The sequence below is a fragment of the Mirounga angustirostris genome, unplaced genomic scaffold (genome assembly GCF_029215605.1).
Source record: "Mirounga angustirostris isolate CCGP_5_RB_7025 unplaced genomic scaffold, mMirAng1.0.hap1 SCAF_7, whole genome shotgun sequence".
NCBI classification, from domain to species: domain Eukaryota; kingdom Metazoa; phylum Chordata; class Mammalia; order Carnivora; family Phocidae; genus Mirounga; species Mirounga angustirostris.
Window position 1 is genome coordinate 44694671 of NW_026991715.1, and position 15211 is coordinate 44709881.

Sequence of the window (15211 nt, forward strand, 5' to 3'; positions counted from 1 at the left end):
AAAAACTTCCAGTTATTATTTAGAATATAGGAATTAGAAAGGATGAGTTGAGCTGGATTTGGGAAGAAGAACAGCTGATTGCCTAAAATGGGACTAATAATGTGTTATGTTTGTAAAGAGTTGTTTACAACTTTAAACATAGAGTATGACCCTACCCCACCTAAAACCACCTGTGTCCTGCAACAGCCCAGAGAGTCGGTACAAAATGTGGTAGCCTCATTTTACAGATGAAGATACAGAAGCTAAGAATGCAGAATGACCTCCCCATAATTACTTAGTATTAGAGCTTTCTTTTTAACTGGCTAAATAAATTGCTAAGATTCTGAGTTGGAGGATACGAGAATTGGATTAACAACCCAACTTTTTTCTGACCTCAATTCATATTATGTCTAGATGATATAAGCACAAATCTGGGTCATTTGAGTAGCAGGAAGGGTTATAAATTTAACATGAATGCTCTTGTTGGAATAATAACCATCATTTCATATTTTCTTGCAAAGCAACAATCTACAGGATTTAAGAAGGAAAGATACCCACAAGCAGTTAGATGTATTAACTTTTATTACTGAGATAGTCATAGAATGATGTTTATGTACTGTTTTCCAATAGGAAAAATTGCTAAACCCCTCAGAATACATGAACGAAGTTTCAAAACAATAAAAAGCTGACATGACTGATCAGTGTGGCTAGTAGGACTAATGTGAAAGCATTGTGTAATAGTTTCATTGCTGTTTATTTTTGTTTTTGACTATTCATAAAATAATTTTCATCTCATTCATAGCATCTTGGACTCTATGATATGTAGTAATTCATAAATCAACCAACATGATTCTGATCCCGTCTAGCTGGTGATTGGACTTTGCCTAAAGCTACTCTGTTGGTGGTAGACATCATTGACAAGTCTGCGGTAGTAAAACCAAAGCCAAACACTGGGCATTTGCACCCCTGATTCCAAAAATGAGATTAACCAAATTTGATGGCAAATTAGTCTTCTGTTCACCTCAGCACAAATGCCCTAGACCATAATTTTAATCAATTGAAAAAAGAAAATGGTCTCCATTAGCTATTTAAGCTTTCAAGGTAAAGGTTCTTAATAATTCCCTAGTAATAGTAAAAAAATAACATTTCCTTGGCAATTTAGGACATCGAGGAGGTCACATTAAAATATTTCTTAAAAACAAATGGAAGGGGAATGGTTTTGATACAATCATGGCTATATATTTATATATTTTTACAAATTGTTAGGAAATGGGGAATGTTGTATATGCATAAATGTGTAACTCATCACAGTAGCCTAAGACCCCATGGGTTATTAAATCAGCAGAAATGAAGGGTACCTGGGTGGCTCAGTTGGTTGAACATCTGACTCTCGGTTTCTTCTCAGGTCATTCTTTGGGGTCATGGGATCGAGCCCTACACCAAGCTCCAAGCTGACTGGGGAGTCTGCTTGAAATCTGTCTCTCTCTGCCCCTCCCCCCCAAAAATAAATCTTTAAAAAATTAGATCAGAAATGAGATACTTGTACGTGTTGAATGGTAGAAGCAAGCATTCCATCAACTTGGCTTAAGAGTACAAATAAGCTGGCCAAGTTGTTCCTTCTTCACCTTCACAAAGGTATACCCTGGTTAAGTTTATACAAACAGCGTTGCAGAGAATGAGTTTGCTTAGCTCCAAAGAGTGCTAAATTGCTTCAAGTAAGCATTTGTCCTCTGTAAACTCAGAAAGCCATGTCCTTTATATCGTAGCCTCAACCCCTTCCTTACATAACAACACTCTCCTGTGACTACCCTCTCAATAACCTCTTTCTGGTGATTTGATTTCTAGCTGTGTACCGGGGTAGCTTGGTTTGTTAACATAAGGGCTCTCTGCCTAGAGCCTTTCCAGGCATAGGCCAGACCTTGGTTAATAAGACCTATAGGAGCAGAGGGATAATTTAAAAATTTCATGAAGAAATCCAATTAGATTTGAGTTCCTTTGAAAGAACCTTTGGAATTTCTTTTTAAAACTATGCTAGCACTTGAGATTTAAGGTGTATTCATGTGTAGCATGCATTTTACAGCTTAATTTCACTATGAATGTATCATTTTTTCATAGACCACACACGTAAGATGAGGTGAGAGAAAATTAGAGTTTTCAGTGTTTGCTTTTATTTTCCCAATTTGTGATACATGCTGACTCTCCTGTTGCTAGAGGAATATATTATTAACTTAGGTATCAGAATTAGAAAGATCGTGTCTCCAGATTTTTCTGATAAAACATACCATGCCTCGGAGATGTTCACATGGGACATAGAGTATATTTCTCCAGCTATTTTAGTCTCATTTGAAAACTTGAACTTGGTTCAGGGAAATGCTCTGAAATAAAACACTATCTGCCTCGTAGCTCTATCCTTTCTTCTCAGAAGGAAGAGACAGTGATCACATCTGACTGAAAGATCTCCTGCTACAGTTTAAAGCTATTGGCTTTTATTCTCTCTTGAAGCTGAGAGCAGAGTGTCACTATTTTCTATTTAATAATCTTGAAAGACTTAACACTTGCTAGTAGAAACATTTCTAAGCTTCTCTTTTTGACATTTTACAAATCCCTTTCTTTAACTTTCATCTGGTTTTTCAACATTTCATATCCTGCTCTTGACCACCCATTGAGTGGTATATCTTTCCCACCTATCCTAGATTGTTGTTCTCAAATAAAAACATGACCAATATAGAGGGTGGATTAAAGATCATGGCCTCCTTTCAGCTTTTTGTCTAAAATGACAACAAATGCACAAGAATTTCACTTCTCAAACTTATAATAAGTAGTAAGAGCATAGGCTTGAGAGCTATACTACCTGGGTTTAATTTCCTAATCTGCCACTCTACTAGTGGGCTGTTCTTGGGATGATTATTTAACCTCTTTATGCTTCATTTTTGTCAATGGTAAAATGGGGATAATAAATAATACTCCTCTGATTCTGAGCATTAAATTAATGTAACCTATATAAAGTATTTAGGACTATACCTATAAATATGAACCATAAAAATTCTATCTCACAAAAGTAGGGATCCAAAGGGGTACGTGCACCCCAATGTTTATAGCAGCAATGTCCACAATAGCCAAACTGTGGAAAGAGCCAAGATGTCCATCGACAGATGAATGGATAAAGAAGAGGTGGGATATATATACAATGGAATATTATGCAGCCATCAAAAGGAATGAGATCTTGCCATTTGCAACGACATGGATGGAACTGGAGGGTATTATGTTGAGTGAAATAAGTCAAAAAGAGAAAGACATGTATCATATGATCTCACTGATATGAGGAATTCTTAATCTCAGGAATCAAACTGAGGGTTGCTGGAGTGGGGGGTGGGGTGGGAGGGATGGGGTGACTGGAATGATAGACACTGGGGAGGGTATGTGCTCTGGTAAGCGCTGTGAATTGTGCAAGACTGTTGAATCTCAGATCTGTACCTCTGAAACAAATAATGCAATATATGTTAAGAAAAAAAAAAGAAGAAGAAGAAGAAGGTAGCGGGAGGGGAAGAATGAAGCGGGGGAAATCGGAGGGGTAGACGAACCATGAGAGACGATGGACTCTGAAAAACAAACAGGGTTCTAGAGGGGAGGGGGGTGGGAGGATGGGTTAGCCTGGTGGTGGGTATTGAGGAGGGCACATTCTGCATGGAGCACTGGGTGTTGTGCACAAACAATGATGTAATGTATGGGGATTAACATAAGAATAAAAAAATTAAAAAATTAATTGTGCACAAACAATGATGTAATGTATGGGGATTAACATAAGAATAAAAAAATTAAAAAATTAAAAAAAAAATTCTATCTCAATTTCAAAATCAGAAGTTGACTGTGTGCGTCATGATCCATACTAGAAGGTTATCTAGAATTCTAGATATCCTGCTGACAGTAACTTAAGCCCCCAGCCCATTATATTGTAATTTTGATATGAACCTGGCATTTTTCTCTTAATATAAGGCATGAGTATATTAGTTTTTATGATTGATTCTTAAATATTAACATTATCCCCATATCTCTTAGGCCCTAATTGTCCTAGCTCTTTAAGTTGTTATTGTAACAAGGGAAAATGATGCTTTTTTTGTGGTGGGCTGTAAAGTGAACAATTGGGTTTCCTAAATCTGAGGAGTTTCTAGGAACATGGGATTTTTACTGCAAAAACTGGGAATGTCATGAGCAAATCAGGATGGTTGGCCATTCCAGCTATAAAGGTACTATGTAAAGTATAAAAGGGAGAAAGGAAAAAAACAGTAGTCATATTAATATCACCAAATAAAAAAAATTCTTAGTACAAATAGTCTCTGAATATCTGAAGGGTGAGATTGCACTGGACTAATTCTAAACTTCAGGCATTTGGGCTTCACTTTTTGCTATTATCATCATCTGTGGGTCATACTCCTTCTCCTTCATTTTATGTTGTGTTCTCCTCTGATCATTTTTGCCTATTGTTTTCTTCTAGGTCAACTCAAATCAAAACATACTCTTGGGATAACGCCCAGGTTATCCTGGTTGGGAACAAATGTGACATGGAAGACGAGCGGGTCATCTCAACAGAGAGAGGCCAACATTTAGGAGAACAGCTTGGTAAGTGATAAGTTAACAAAAAACAGAGCTTAGTCATTATTTGTAACACTGCACAGAGTCACAGCTAATTGCTAGGATGGGCTTAATGAAAAGACTTTCAACCTTGCAGTAGAAGCCAACGTATCCTCACAGTAGAAGCCAATGTATCCTTGGTAAGTAGTAAATGGATTTCCTCTCACTTTCTGTCACACTATCAGAATCCAAGCATAATTACAAAAGCAAAATAACCAGAATGTTAATCTAGTACAAGGTATTCAAATTCTCATTTCCTGAGAAACACAGGCTAAGCCTTGCCTGCTATTTTTTAGTTCCTTTATTTTTTTCCTCCATATACAACATTTTGTTTGCATTGAGTGAGCATTTTATTATCATGTGTGATTGTTGTTGTCAGGTTTCTACTGGAAAAGTTTAGTAGCACAGAATAGGTCACATTATAGATCCTGATTCTGGGGACATCACTGACAGCCTTGCTGCTGTTAAAAATGTCTTTGAGACTCAGTCTCTTCATCTCTCAAGAATGAGTATCATGACCCATGCCTCCTTTACCAAGTTTTTGTAGATAAAACCAACTGAGATAAAAAAAAATAGGTATTAGCTTTAGAAGTCACAAAGCCCTTTTAAACACAAAACACTGTATCTTGAGAGAAAAGTACTGGAGCAAGTAGGGTAGAGTTTTGGTGCACAGGAGTGAATCATGATTGATTTATTAGTTCAAGGCATTTACACTGAGCACCTATGATATGCCCAGTACTGTGCCAGATATCATGGGGCGTACAAAAATGTATGATTCACTGTCCCTGGGCTCAAGTTGCTTTAAGTCAAGTGAGAAATCTAGAAATCCACAGAAAAAAGCAGAAACAAGCAGACAACAAAAACAGGATAATTAGCTCGGAGGTAGATGCCAAGAGGAAAGCAACAGAGAGAAGGAGGCAGACTGGAAGAGAGGTACCAAGAGGTGTGAGAGCAGAGTGGGACAGGAAGCAGGTAAAGCTCAAAGAAGACAGGACACCTGGAGAGAAAATGTGTGGAATTGAGCAGAACAGCTAGAAAGAGGTGAGTGATGAGAGGACATAGAGATCATATGGGTTAAATGCCAAGATAAGGCCTGAATGGACCCTAAAGGAGAACAGAATTTGAAAACCGCAAAGAGCAGAGGAAGCTTTATGATTAAAGGGCACCGTGGTGCAAGGACATTGAGAGGAGAGTGAGTAGAAAAGTTGGAACCTAGTGCAATATTACTGAAGTAGAGAGCAGATTTGGGGAAAAATTGAAGCCCTAGAGCAAAAGAGGTGGATTTCTTTTCTTTTTATTCCTGCTCCTCTTCCTCCCCTCCCCCTCCCCTCTCCTTCCTCCTTACACAACAGAGAACATCGAGGTATTCTTAGCAGGGCAGAGTCTGGCTCTCCAGCCTTTTTGGCTACTACGTACAGTAAGAAATATGTTCAATATAGCAACCCAGTGCATACATATGTACAGAGAGAGAAAGAAATAGAAGTTTCACAAAGTATATCTACCCTTACTAGATGAGATTCATTCTGATATTTTTCTATTCAATTCTCTTTCTCCCTCTGTCTTTTAATAGTGTTCTCACCCGCTATTGATCTTAGGGCCTAGTGATGGGCCTCAACCTACACTTTGAAAAGCACTGCTATGAAGGGCTGCTTTGAGATCAATCCGCTGGTACCGGGCAGCACATATTGGAGAAGCAGAGACCCTCTCAATGGGTCCCAATTGGGTCACTCTATCATGTGGTAATCTCCTAAAAGAACTATGCACAGTCCATTCTGAGAGCTTGAACATTTCTTCGTGAGATCAGTGTACTCATTAGACTAAGGGCTGTCACCCGATAACCACAAGAATGCTTCCACCAAACATTTGTGGAGCTGCCCATGAGAAAGTCACATAGCTGATGTCTGGTCTCTGTGGTTGCTCTTGAACCATTAGCATTTCGTTCATAGGGGCTATCCCATTCTATCACTTTAACAACGTTTTTATTGAAAATTCTGAAAAACTTGGCAACTCTCCTTAATCTTCTTAGCAAGTCAAGACTTTAGGATTGGAGAATAGTAGATCCGCAAAGAGAAAAGAAACCTAGGAGAGAGTTGGCATGGTGGCTTCCTGAAACCATCTCTTCTTTCCCTGTATTTTCTTGACAAGTCAAACATATGCCACATTGGGGGTAGTGGGGGAACTGCTCCACAGATCGAAATCATCTCTCTCTGTATAAATGTGAAAATTGTTTGGTTCAAACAAAAACGGATTGAAGGCAAACACTGTTTAATGTCACCAGCAGAAAAGAGACCAGTAACTGCATGAATTCTTCACTAGTTTAATAAATTACTTGGGTGTTCAGAAGAGCAGGTTATGGAAGAAACATTAGAATGATGGGAATGCATCCAGAAGGTGACCTTTCTTAGAACTAAGCCTCTGACTGGCATCAACATGAACCCTGTTCATGCAATGCATAGCTCTAGGAAAGTTCCTGAAATTGTGAGACAGAAATGTTTTATGTTCCGGTGCAAGTTCTTCCAATGGTTTCTAATTGATTTTCTTTTCTTTTTTTTTCTTTTTTTTTGCTCTCTATGTAATATAACCCAGCAGTTGTCATAGCAACCAACACTTGTGCATTCTTGGAGAGTCATTTACTTCCTTTAATGTGGTTTGTTCTTCTCGTGACTGAACACACTTCTACAAATGATCATGACAGATCATTTGTATGGAAATAACCTACTCTCACAACATCAATGTAAAGATTTTAAAGATCTTTGCTTTTTTTTTTTTTTTTTTTTAATTACTAGTATAACTCCATTGTCCAGAATTCCCTTACATAGACACAGAGGTTGGGCACTGTTTATAAACATCATGTCCACATTTCAGTAAATGGTTGAAAATAACTGTTCTATCAGTCTGGTTACAATTAATTCTCCATTGTGGATAGTTACATCCATAAAACATTGGCTAATCCTAGTGAGGGTACATAGTGAGGGTACTCCATTGTGGATAGTTACATCCATAAAACATTGGCTAATCCTAGTGAGGGTACAACTGAGTTGTAGCTGAGCTCTTTGAAATCCTTGTATGGCAGTCGCCCTTGTCGGTCCACTTTAGTTCACCAAGCACTTACTGAGTGTTTACGATGTGTCAGCTGCTGATAATACCATCCCCTACCTTCCAGGAACAAACAGAGTACCTGAGATAGACTCTCCAGACAATGAGCATTTACCTTTCCTCATTCTCTGTTCTATTTGGCCCTTTGGTTATGCCCTTATAGAACTTGGCCTTTTGGCTTCCACTCTATGATGCCCTCTGTTTTCCTCCTCCCTCTCCAGCCATACCTTCTGTTTGCTTGGAAAATCCCTCCTTTTTCTGCTTCTTGCTCTTTGGCTTTCTTCACTGGGCCCACCACTCTTCATTTTCTCCCATCCACTTCCATGCTCAGAACTGCTGCCACAGACCATGACAACCCAATCATTTTTTTAATTTTAATTCCAGTATAATTAACCTACAGTGTTATATTAGTTTTAGGTACACAGTGTAGTAATTCAACACTTATATGCATCACCCAGGTTCACCACGGCAAGTGCATTCCTTAGTCCCATCACCTGTATCATCCTTCCTCCACCCCCTACCCCAGCTTCCCTCTGGTAACCATCAGTTTGTTCTCTATAGTTAAGACTTGGCTTATCTCTCTTTTCCTTTGCTCATTTGTTTTGTTTCTTAAATTCCACAAAAGAGTGAAGTCAATAGTATTTATCATTCTCTGACAGACTTATTTCACTTAGCATTTATACTGTCTAGCTCCATCCATGTCATTGCAATGACAAGATTTCATTCTTTTTATGGCTGAATAATATTCCACTGTATGTACATATATACATACATATACATACATACACACCACATCTTCGTTATCCATTCATTTATCAGCGGACGCTTCCATAATTTGGCTATTGTAAATACTGCTATAAATGTAAGGGTGCACATACCCCTTTGATTTGGTGTTTTTGTATTTTTTTGGGGTGAACACCCAGTAGTGCAATTACTGATTGGTAGGGTAGTTCCAATTTAACTTTTTGGGGGACCTCCACACTTTTTCCACAGTGGCTGTACCAGTTTGCACTCCCACCAACAGTGACAACCAAATCTTGTTCTAGTCCTGCCCTCTCCCTGGAGCTGCAGGCTCCTTTGTCCCCTCCCCAGCCCCCATAGCTGTGCGTTTTCTGTATGTGTGTTGTAGAGTGGTTCTTTAATCATCTGCAGCTAAATCTGAGGTTCTTGCTCAAGTGCACAATTGTCAACCCAACACAGTCCTGTTGCATTAGAGTTTCTGAAGTTGAAGCCCGGGAATCTACATTTTTAAGAAACACTCTGACTTTACACAACACTAATTTTAGAATGCTGGCTTAGATGGTGGCAAGTATTTGGAAAGGTAGAGAATTGTCCCCGGAGCTGAACATTATCCTATAGGTAATACTATTCTTTCAATGCATGTTTTTAACATTTACCACAGATGTATATACCTGTAACAATATATAGGAATGTTTTAGATTTGTATTTTATCTAAGCAACAAATTTATAATATGGTAATAATCTAGAAAATGTATAATATTATAACAAACTTTAAAAGTTAAAACTGTTTAATATTAAATGAGAAAAAAATAGAAATAATTATAGTTTTCCTAAAATAGAAGTCACTCAAGTAGAAATAAAAATAAATAAATTTATGGAGGGGAAGGGATTTGTATTGCCTTGAAATTATAGATGAAAGGATATTTGAACTATTTTTATAAGCTGTGAAAGGACAGAAATTCTGAAATTTGCCAAAAATGTAGTCAGAGAAACAAAGACTGCAGATAAAAAAATTGAAGTGATTAATTTTTTTATAAACAGTTTGTAAGGATTCAGTTTTGAAATGTTCCTAATTTGCATTAATATTTCTTCCTAACTCAAATAATACTTACTCTCTTTTAGTCTTCAAACAACTGTCATGATATTATGTGCATGTATTACTAAATTCCACACCCATCTTTCCCCTTGTCCAGGTCTCCACAGAGACCCCATGAGGATTTCTGACAACTATAAAACATGTTAACACTTGGCCACTTTTCCAATCCGTAAAATTTGCCTCTCATTTCGCCATTGTAATGACTTGTTTTGTTTTGATTATCCATCTGACAAATACTTATTAAACACCCACAGTGACATTAGGGAGTCATAAAATATGTATCTTTTCTGTTGTGAAGCTTAACATGTGGTCTGTATATCAGAAATATCAAATATCATGAATATATAAATTAAACAGCTGGAAACCATCAAAACAAGTGCAATTTGTTTTGGAGGGGCACAGAGTTGTATGAGTGGATAGTTGCTTCTGTTTTAGGAATATGAAGACTGACAAAATACATTCTGTCTGTACTCTGAAGCATACTCGTCTGATAAAGACTGGCTTAACCAATCCCTTCAAGGGAATAATCTGTTGAAGTAGAAAGAGGTAAATTAAAGACAAATAAATGGAAAAGGATACTCCTTCACATCACAAAGACTATACTGAAGGAACTGACTGGATGCAGGCAGGATATATAATTATTTCCTAAAAGATCTAGATAACTCAAGGAAGGTAGATCCATCATGGCTGAAAGAGTTTGGACTCCCTGTAAACATTTCTGTCACAACAAGGATAAGAATTTAGGCACATTGACCATACTGCCTCATATGCCTTGATATCACTGGTGGAGACACGTTAACTGAGGTGAAGGGACCATCATTATAACTCATCCAGAGAAGTCTTCCTCCTTGGATTTTCTTGGCAATGCTTTGGATTCCTGCTAAGTCTGCACAAACCCAGGGTTGCCTAACTTGAGAATTCTGATTCTGGGATCCTCTAATCTGCTCTGCTCCTATGAATCTTTTAGGGGCAACCACCCTTGTCTTTCACTGCTGGCCCAGGGAAGAGAAAGCATGGCAGTAATTGTAATAAGAAATCATGTTGCCATGGGAACCATGAACTTTTGGATCCACGTGGTCTGACCTTAAGCAGCTAGATTCTCTTCATATGTTTTTTATTGAAGATAATTATAATAGTAGCATCATACCTTCCCTGACCTCTAAGTTCACTCATGAGTCATTGTATCCTTAGTACAACCTTGAGGTATAGAATAGGTCTTAAATGAATTTAGTTTTCTATTTTACAGTTCAGGAGGGAATTGGGTCCCAAATAATAATGAGCCTATTTAAACTCTGTTCTTGGATGCCACAGTCTTCCAGTGATCTACAGACTTCTAGTGGATGATGCCATAAAGTGATTACATCCTTGTTAAGGATAAATTCTCTTAAATGCAATCTCACCCAAATACATAATTTCTCCTTTCAACAAATGTCCATCTTTCTGGAGTCTCTTCCAACATTAGTTTCTTAGTTTATTAAAACTGGAAAATTCTTTAGCCATTCTGTGCTTTCTAACCTCTGGAAATTCTTAATGCCTTACTCTATAAGCCTTAAAACTGACACTGAGACAGCACTAAAGCATACAGCAATTTCTTAGTACCTTTAGAACACCAATTTACAGGGATTCCTGGGTGGCACAATCAGTTAAGTGTCCTACTCTTGGTTTCGGCTGAGGTCAATTATCTCAGGGTCATGAGAGATAGAGCCCACAGGGCTCCATGCTCAGCGTGGTGTGCCTGAGTTTCCCTCTGCCCCTCCTCTGCCCCACTCTCTCGCTCTTTCTCTTCTAAAATAAATAAATCTTTTAATAAAATGCCAACTTACAGACTCTGTAATCAAAACCATTTAAGTTCTCTTCTAAATAATGAAAAATCAATGCATTACGGAGTGTGCTATTGTCTTGATTGTTGCACTGAGGGAGCTCTGAGTGCTCTGAGACCAGGAATAACTGAGGTGAACGAACTCAGAAGTCACAGATGGGCCTCAGAACACTGATAGGGTCTTCCATTTTTCTCAGAAAATTCAAATCAGGCAAGACCAAAGCAAGGAGAGGGAAATAAATCTAGAAGGAAGATTGGATCTAGAGTAGGTGTTTTGAAAAAAATTGCAGTGGTCAAGCCATATCCAGGCCAATTAATTGGAATCTTGAGAACGGAACCCAAAATATTTTTTTAAATTACTTTTGTTGCAGTAATAATTGACATATAACATCATATTAGTTTCAGGAGTACAACATAATGATTCAATATTTGTATATATTGCAGAACAATCACCACAAAAATTTTAGTTAACCTCTGTTACCCTACATAGAAAAATTCTTTTCTCGTGATGAGAACTTTTAAGATCCACTCTCAAAGCAACTTTTAAATAAAAATACAATATCATTATCAAAAGTCATTATGCTATACATTATATTTCCATGACTGATTTATTTTATTACTGACAGTTTATATATTTTGTCCCCCTTCACCATTTTGTCCACCCCTCACTACCAGCCTTTGGTAACCATCAATCTGTTCTCTGTATCTATGTGCTTCATTGTTTTTTAAATTTTTTTAATTGAAGTATAGTTGGCATGTAATATTACATTAGTTTCAGGTATACAACATAGTGACTCCACAAATACATACACTACAAAATGCTCACCATGGTAAGTATAGTTACTGTCTGTCAGCATATGAAATTATTAGAATATTATTGAGAATATTCCCTATGCTGTATTTTTCATTCCATCACTAATTTATTTTATAACTGAAAGTTGGTACTTTTTAATCCCCTCCACCTATTTTGCCTCTCCCCATGCCCCTTGCTCTGACAACCACCAATTTGTTCTCTGTATATATGAGTCTGTTTCTATTTTGTTGTTGTTGCTTATTTTTTATGTTCCACATAAAAATGAAATCATGTCTTTCTCCGACTTCACTTAACGTAATATCCTCTAGGTCCAACCATATTGTCATAAATGGCAGGATTTCATATTTTTTATGGCTGATGATATTTTGTGGTGTATATATACTACATCTTCCTTATCCATTCATCTATCAGTAGACACTTGGGTTGCTTTCATATCTTGGCTACTATAAATAATGCTGCAATAAACACGTGGGTGCATATATCTTTTCAAATTAGTGTTTTTGTTTTCTTTGGATAAATACCCAGAAATGGAATTATGGATCATGCAGTACTTCTATTTTTAGTTTGTTGAGAAACTTCATTATTCTTTCAATAGGGTCCCCACCAATTTACATTCCCACCAACAGCGCACTAAGGTTCCCTTTTTTCCGCATCCTAGCCAACACTTATTTCTTGTCTTTTTTGATACTAGCTGTTCTGATGGCTATAAAGTGATGTCCCAGGGTGGTTTTGATTTGCATTTCCCTGATGATCAGTGATATGCATCTTTTCATGTATCTGTTGGCCATCCACATGTCTTCTTTGGAAAAGGCCCCTAGATGTGTGTTAAATTAGATGAATGCCCCTCAGGCTGATCCTTCAAGTTTAACAAATGAGCCTCTTTTACATGAAGTCTGGGTGTCTTTCAATTGGCTGTCTCTACATTAGGCCCTGGGAGTTTAAGTCTGTGTGCAAGCCCTTTAAGAGCTTTTTCTCAGTTTACTACAATGTTGTGGGTGTCATGGATACAAGCCCCATTCATTTTCAAAGCTAGATGTTTGGGGGGACTTGACCTTCAGGTGCAGATCATAAAATATGAATATGCTATGTGGGGTTTAAACCCTTTGGTCCTCAACCAGAAGCTTTGGGTTTTGAGTTCCTTACTCATTGTAGATAATTAAGCCAGGAATGAAGTTTATAGCAAGATGGTGTCCCAGCCTCTCCTACCTGCTTTGATGTGGCCATTCTTTTGTTCACCCAATGGGTAGGAGTTGCTCAGCCACATTTTAGATTTTTTTCCCAGAGGATTCTTCCGTATATAGTTGCAAATTCGTTGTGTCTATGGAAGGTGAGTTTAGCATTCTATGTCACCATCTTGAACCAAAACCCAACTGTATTTCTTTTAAGTCTCATGTTATTCCAACACATAGTCATGATTGAGAACCACTGATGTACAGGGAAAAACAAAACAAAACAAACAACAACAACAAAACAAGAGGCAGATTACTAGAGAGCCAACAGGAAGAGGTTGTGCTATGTGATGCTTTTGATAATTTGGAACCATGCTGCTCTGCCTCAGGAACCTGGTCCACAAAGTTGGCTTCCTACTGACCACCTACTGACACCTTATGTACTACCCTAGTCTGGTCCCCTGTGGCCAATAGTTACAACATTTTTAATAAGACTTTTGGTGGTCAGAAGAGTAGTATGAGGTTACAGAACAGTATATAATTAGTGGGTCCAGTGAGAATTTAGTGAAGTCTGCTTAGAATTGTATAATGAGTCATTGAGTTAAAATAAATGTGCCATAGATTCTCATCCCAAACTGCAATGGGGTCACCTTAAGAATTTATTTCTTTGGGGGGACTGGAGATAAATGTTTTTCTGAGTAGTTTGGGAATTCATTACAGTGTTTTATTAATTCACTCATTTAGTCGTTCAGTATTATCGAACACCACTTTTGGCCAGGCCCTGTGAGCAAAGCAACAGTATGACCAACCTCCTGCCACCACCACCCCCCGCCCAAGTAGATTCTAGTCTAGTGAGGGACACTTAAACAAAGACTTTTAAAAAAAGACCATATATATTTCCATGATAGGGATGTGGACTCAGTGTTAAAAGAGCTTGTAAGATAAATATCCCCTCTCTGAAGACTCCAGAATGGTGCCATTGAGGAGATGATGTTTGAACCAAGTCTTGAAGTATAAATAGGATGCATTAGGTGGACAAACAGATGATTGTCCTTCTAGGCAGAAGAAATTGATCTGGAGAGATCTAAGGCTGGAAAGCTTGTAGAACTGAAGACTGGGCTTTCTCTTATAAGGGCTGCAGAACCAGTGCTATGTTTTAAACAGTAGGGTGACATGAAGATCACATTTCATTTTTGAACATTTACATTGGCAGTTCATAAAATTAAGGTATTTAAGATCAGCTGGTGTGCAGAAAGAAAACGTTAACACTAACATTTATTTGTATATCAATACTCAAACATTTTTTTAGTTATTGGCTTTTATAATGTATCACTCCAATAGTACATTATAATTTATAAGTATTTGTGTATTAGTGTCAATTCTTATTTTTGTTTTGCTTTTTTTATTGAAATATATTTGACATAACATTGTGTAAATTTAAGGCGTACAAGTTAATTTCATATATTTATATTACATTATATTGTAATATGAATGCCATTGTAATGATAACACCTCTATCACCTTACATAATCTTTTTAATATTTGGAATAATGAAGTTCTAGTGTCTTCTCAACTTTGATGATTATAGTACAATATTGTTACTATATTTACTGTGCTGTGCATTAGATTTCTGGGGCTTATTTACTACCTGTTGTAAGATTGTACCCTTCAACAACATCTTTCCTGTTCCCTGATCCCCATCCCCTGGTAACCACCATTTTATTGTGTTTTTACAAGCTTGGCTTTTTAGATTTCCAGATATAAGTGATAGCATACAGCACTTAAATTTGTCTGACTTATCTCACCTAGTATAATGTGCACAGTGCCCATCCATGTTGTTGCAAATGGCAGGATATCCTTCATTCTCA

The 15211-nt window shown here is 37.5% G+C and overlaps 1 protein-coding gene across 1 annotated transcript in view; it reads left to right on the top strand.

Annotated features, from left to right (window-relative positions):
• Window positions 1-15211, top strand: part of RAB3C (RAB3C, member RAS oncogene family) — a 268621-nt gene that overhangs the window by 218751 nt on the left and 34659 nt on the right. The window contains exon 3 of the mRNA XM_045886801.2: window positions 4472-4596. Coding sequence (XP_045742757.1) covers window positions 4472-4596 — 125 coding nt within the window. The remainder of the gene's footprint in view (window positions 1-4471; window positions 4597-15211) is intronic.